General features: G+C 46.7%; 1 protein-coding gene across 1 annotated transcript; it reads left to right on the forward strand.

The window, feature by feature from the left end:
* The first annotated feature begins 2,966 nt into the window (after nucleotides 1-2,966).
* LOC104469564 (SERTA domain-containing protein 2-like) lies at nucleotides 2,967-4,920 on the forward strand. Its single transcript, XM_010084120.1, is given in 2 exon segments — nucleotides 2,967-3,575; nucleotides 3,578-4,920. Coding segments are annotated over 2 exon segments (972 nt in total). The 3' UTR covers nucleotides 3,941-4,920.
* The last annotated feature ends 1,122 nt before the right edge of the window (nucleotides 4,921-6,042 follow it).

Here is a 6,042-nt window from a genome sequence, read left to right on the forward strand (position 1 = left end):
CCCCAAACCCACGTGCAAACCTCTGGAGTAGTCCATGGAAGTGACAGTAGGGAGCAGAGAAAAACCAGACTCCGGCAGTAGTGCTAAATTTCAGAGGTTTTGTTCACCCGAGATTCCAGGCGTGGGGATTGCTGGTAGCTGGCCAAGGAGCTTGGATGGCAGCCTACCCGTTCCTCAGCTCCGCTCAGCTTGCTCCCTCCCCCCTGCCTTTCTTTTTTTAATTGCATAATATGCTAGAAAATTATCTGGATTTGGGACTTATTTTTAACCAGAAGAGGCTCCCTTCACCCACTCTGATTTTGGATTTAACGTCCAGCAAATGCTTTCTGAAGCTCTTTTCTTTTTACCTTGAAACCCTGACTTCTTTTGCTACCCCCCTCCCACCTCCCCATCCAACTTTGCAGGGGCTCTTTGCTTCTAAATGTTTGTCAGCCATTCTTGGGGATCTTTGCAAGTCTTTAGCTGCGTTGCCTGTCTGCAGAGCTGGTGTACGATGATCAAATTGGTGTTAGACCTGCCTGGTGCAGTCATTTCGCAGCACGGATCTAGTTGGGGGAACTGGGAATTTGTACTCAAAGGAGGAAGGCAAGTTTTGTCGCCTAGATGATAGCTAGGCGATAGCTGCATAATAAAGCTCATACAAGAAGAGTCAGGATTGGGGTTAAAAATCTATTTATATGCCTGTTGCAACTTTTTTTTCTGGGTAGCTGGCACTGGAAAGCATCTTCCAATTATTTTTTTTTCTAAAACGGGGCAGATATCTTGATGCCATTTTATTAGCATTTGGTTAAATGGAGGGAGGGGTGCAGGGATGAACAGGGGGCTGTCTGTGATCCTATTAAGAGGGCAGCTGGGTTATTGCTCCAGCACCTCACCACCCTACCTGTGAAAATGAGAGAGGAAAGCCAAAGGGTTGCCCTAAGACATGGAAGCAGGCTGAGTGTGGGGTGCTGCTCTGCAACGCCTGCGATCCTACCCCTGTCTCCACACAACTTTTCCTCAGCTGATTTGATGCAGCCCGTGGGACAGGCAAGTGAAGTGTAGTAATGGCCTGTGCTGCTCCTAGTTTTGATTTGGATGTGATAAAAAAAGCTTGTCTGATGAACTGAGTCCATGCAGGTAGTGGGGGAGAGAGTGAGAGGGAACCTGCCATCTCACAAGCACTGAAAGAAGTGCCTGGCACAAGGACCATGTTCTTTCACCCAAGCGATCGGGGATATTTCAACAAACCAAACCCTGGCTCTTCACCAAAGATGGGTGGTGGTGTGGGGTGGAGGGTTTCTGACCCTAATGGCGTCCCTGTTCAGATGCATAACAATAGGTCATGCCTCTGTCACAGCACAGCGGCTCCTTCATTCCTCTGCGTTTGGGGGGATCTTCATGTCACAAAAATAATGGTGACAAAATGAGGCTGGGACTGTGGTGTGCAGAGGAGCATTTCCAGGCACTCTGAAACATCCTGGAAGAGACAGCACCGGGGATTGAACTGCCCTACTTACTCTTAGCTCAGAAATGATTTATGATGCAGGGCAAGTTTGGTAAAATTCCCTTTGTTTTCTTCTTCAAAATCTGCCATCTGACCAGGAGAAAAAGCACATGCATTTATGCTGATTTTCATTCTTTAGAAAGCCCTGCGGCATTCTTTTGTTTTCAGATGAAACCTGACGTGGATGTAGTCCTGAGTGAGGGACACGCTTTGAAGGGGGAGAAGTGAAGACAAATGGTGCATCTGGAGCAATGCGGCCTTGCTCTGGTGGAAACGCCATTCTGGCTGTGGCTAGAAGGCTCCTGAACGTCTTGGCAGAGGCAGCAAAAGCTGCTGGTATTGTCTTAGCCAGGCAGAAGCTGAGGAAAGGAGTTCAAACATCCCTGTGTGAAAATGCTTCCACTTCCCAGAGCGCAGCCCTGCCCCAGCCCTGTGTCAGAGCTGCCCTTGCTTTGTGCGTGGGGTGGGGGGCTGCAGCGTATCCCACCCACCCCCAGCGCAAGGGGCAGGCAGGGCCTGCGCTCCCACGGGGGCTCAAAGGGTGGGACTAGGGATGCTCCCGGGGAGCCCGGTTCCTGGAGGGGGGTGCTCAAAGCTTCAGGAGACACCAATCTCGTGTGAAGCTTTCCCAGGCAGATGCCGCCATCCTCAAACTGGGACCCAGGCACTGTCAGGATTGAAGGCCCTGGCTGCAGCAGCAGCATAGTGCAGAGAATCGTCCGGGAGATCAGACTAAAAGACCTGATGGATGTTAATCTGTAATTTATCTAATGCTGAGTATAATAACTGCATTTCCTGCTCTAGCAGCTTGATCCTTATGCGATCGGTTAAATAAACCCATGAGGTCAGATATGTACATGTCCTGGGGTGCTAAAGCATTGAATCTCCTGACTTCACCAGGAAGGTTTTTCTCGGTATAAAATTGCTTCAGCCTCACTTCCCTTCCCCTCCCCACCCCAAACACACTTTTTTGAATAAAGAGGGAAATTCATTGTAAGAAGCTCAGCGTATTACATTTGTATTCCCGGGCATAGTACTGCATCAGTCAGGAAATTGAAAGGAACGTTTAATATAGTATCTGTAGCTTGTGCACCTATGTACAGATATTTGGGGACCATACGCTTACATATGCAAGAGTGAAATTTGCTGCCAAGTGCACAAGGGCTTGAGTTTTATGGATGCTGTTTGAATTCCTGCTTGAAATTTACCAGCATAGCCATGCTTCAGCACGATGGACCAGAGCACTGTGTTAAGGCAGCTTCTGCTTCCTCATCAGGCTGCTGTGTGCCGAGAGTGAGTTATTTACGTGGGCAGATTTCCACTTGTGACTGTTAGGGGCAAGCAAGGAGGGGACGGAGCAGTCAGTCTGTCTGCACTGCATGTGCAGGGGAGTAGGTGGACTGCGGTAGTGATTCAGGCGGGAAGAACAGGCGTGGAGCTTTGCTGGCTTCATCGGTCTCTTCTCTTTCCTTTCAGATATATGTTGGGGAAAGGAGGAAAGCGGAAGTTTGACGAGCATGAAGATGGGTTGGAAGGCAAAGTGGTGTCTCCTACTGACGGTCCCTCTAAGGTGTCTTACACCTTACAGCGTCAGACTATCTTCAACATTTCCCTTATGAAACTTTATAACCACAGGCCATTAACCGAGCCAAGCTTGCAAAAGACAGTTTTAATTAACAACATGTTGAGGCGAATCCAGGAAGAACTCAAACAAGAAGGCAGCTTGAGGCCTATGTTCATGACCGCTTCACAGCCTGCCGACCCTCTCAGCGACAACTTCCGCGAGGCCCAGCCGGCGTTCAGCCATCTCGCCTCCCAGCCCCTTCTCCCCACTGACTTCGTAAGCACTACGCCCCTGGAGTCTTGCCTCACCCCAGCCTCTTTGCTCGAGGACGACACTTTTTGCACTTCCCCGACTGTCCAGCACGATGGTCCGACAAAACCACCACCTCCTGCTCTCCAACCTGTAAAGGACAGTTTCTCCTCAGCCTTGGATGAAATCGAGGAGCTTTGTCCAGCACCTACCTCCGCAGAGGCAGTAGCAGCCGAAACAGCAGCCGCTGACGAGAGGCACCCGAAACACCAGCCGATGACTCTAAAGACCACCCCAGCGAGTCCAGCGTTCAAAAGCCCGAGGGCCTCCCGGAGAGCAGAACGGCCGAATCGAAACTCATGGACTCGCTACCTGGCAACTTCGAGATAACAACTTCCACAGGTTTCCTCACAGACTTGACCCTGGATGATATTCTGTTCGCTGACATTGATACGTCCATGTATGATTTTGACCCTTGCACATCTGCCACAGGGGCTGCCTCAAAAATGGCTCCTGTCTCAGCAGATGAGCTCCTAAAAACTCTTGCTCCATACAGCAGTCAACCAGTAACTCCAAATCAGCCTTTCAAAATGGACCTCACAGAACTGGATCACATCATGGAGGTGCTTGTTGGGTCTTAAAATATAGAAATATAGCAACTTTTTTTTTTTTTTTTTTTAATTTTAAGTACCAGTATATACACTTGGTAGTATTTCCATAGTTCCTCCCACCCCTGATTCACAGCACTGTGCATGCGTCCTTGCTTGCCTTTTTTGAAAAGAAAAGGATCACACTAGTTTTTGCTTCAAGCAGAGTTGGAGTGCCTTCATCCATGTATGACCACTTCTAATGTATTTTTTTTTAAAGTGGTTCCTCAAGGAAGACCGAATATCCTGGTATAGGAAAGAATATGTATTGTAGACAATGTTATGTTATTACAAAAAAAAAGAGAAAAAAGAAAAAAATTGTAAAAGCTAAGCACAAGGATTATGTTGGGGAAAGCTGTAAATTGCATGTGCATATTTGTCTATTTTTTCTATAAGTTTTATTGCAAGAGTTAAAAGATTTTATTATTTAGATAATCTCAATACCATTTTAGCCCTGTATAGGTTGACTTAGCAATTCAGCCTTTTGGAGGCATTAACCTGCTCCTCTTTAAGTGTTGCATTTACATGGCTGTTTAGAAACTGCTGCCCAAATTTATTTTATATTTTTGTACAGATTCTGCAGTTTATGATATTGTTTTTTCTAAAAACAAATGCTGTTTATACACACAAAAAAATAGCTATTTTGATAGGATTTGCTCACATAGTTCCTGCATAATTCAGATGTACAAGAACCACTTGTACTTTTATACAGAGTTGTAATGTTTTATATGTGTATGGTGCAAAGAGAAAATTGGATCAAATAAGCCTGCAGTCGGTTTCTCTGAATGCAAACAAAAAAAGTGCTTTAAGAAAGGGCCGGGAGCTGTTTCCGTAGGAGTTTCACAAGTGTTTGCTCCCTGCTGTACCCACTGCGCACTACTGTGATTCCTGAAACTTAGAGCCATGTCCTTTTCCAACACGTATGTGAAGCAGTTGGCAGGAAACAGTTGTGGAACTTCACCCGAAGAGGTCCCGAGCGCCACCGCAGCTGCAGCCTCCCCTCCCCGGCACCCGGCTGGTGCCCCCGCGCCCGCCTGCGTCCCCTTGCCGGGGTGTCCATCCCGCGTGATGTGGAGCGCCTTAACACAGCGGCAGATCAGCACTTCCTTGCCCGAAGCTCCGGGGAGCAGTTTTGAGGGGGGAACATGCCTGTTGCCCACCAAAAGCCAACCTCTCGTGGCAATCTTCCTGAAAAAAACTGGGCGTACATGCAGAGCGGGCGGAAGACTGGCGTTGACAGCATCCACTAGCCCTTTCTTGGAGCATTTCTCCTTCCCTCTCCCCTCCTCACTGTGCTAAGTGCTGAAAAAGGCAACTTCAGTATTACTGCAGTGAAGCTCATCTCTTACCTGCACTGGATGGACTTGCTTTAATATCCATTGCTGTTGAAACTGGAGCCAGTCGTGTGACATCACTTGGCATCTCCTTAGGGTTGGTTTCTTGTATCAACTGTGTTACCTGCTTTACACTTTATAGACCCGTTTTACAACAAATACACAGACACAGCTGTCTATGCATGGTCCTGTTCCCCGTAACACCTGAGAAGTCTTCTCATTACTGCACCAACAGCATTTTTTTTTAAAGTTCATTGTGGTGTACATTTAATTTAAAAAACAAATGTTTGAAATGTATCATGCCTGTTGCTGAAGTTGCTATGGCATTTTAGTTCTTCAATGGTACTTTAGCTGTTGAGCGCGCCGGTTACAACCTATATTGTTGACATGCCTATGGCTTCTTTAGGAATAACTTTTATATTTATTTAAGAAATTTTAAATTATGTTTTACGTCATTTGGCAATATTCAGTCAATTCTGCTCCTTTCTTGTCATGGATGAAATTGGGTCTTGTCTGCCTTTTAAGGAGGTGGCTTTTTATAAATTGGCACTTTAAACCCGGCCATATATATTTATTAGTATATAGATAGATAGATGTAACATAGATATGCACACAGACACAGGATAAAAGCAAATACATTTTGCAATGAAGGAACTCCTGATCAAAATGAAATGCGTCATGTACAATTATGAAACATGCTTCTGGCTCCTAATTCATCTGCCAGGGTGAGACGTGGGGCTGGGGGAGGAGGAGGGGGGGAAC

Source organism: Pterocles gutturalis, unplaced genomic scaffold, assembly GCF_000699245.1.
Source record: "Pterocles gutturalis isolate BGI_N339 unplaced genomic scaffold, ASM69924v1 scaffold26755, whole genome shotgun sequence".
In the NCBI taxonomy this organism is placed as follows: domain Eukaryota; kingdom Metazoa; phylum Chordata; class Aves; order Pterocliformes; family Pteroclidae; genus Pterocles; species Pterocles gutturalis.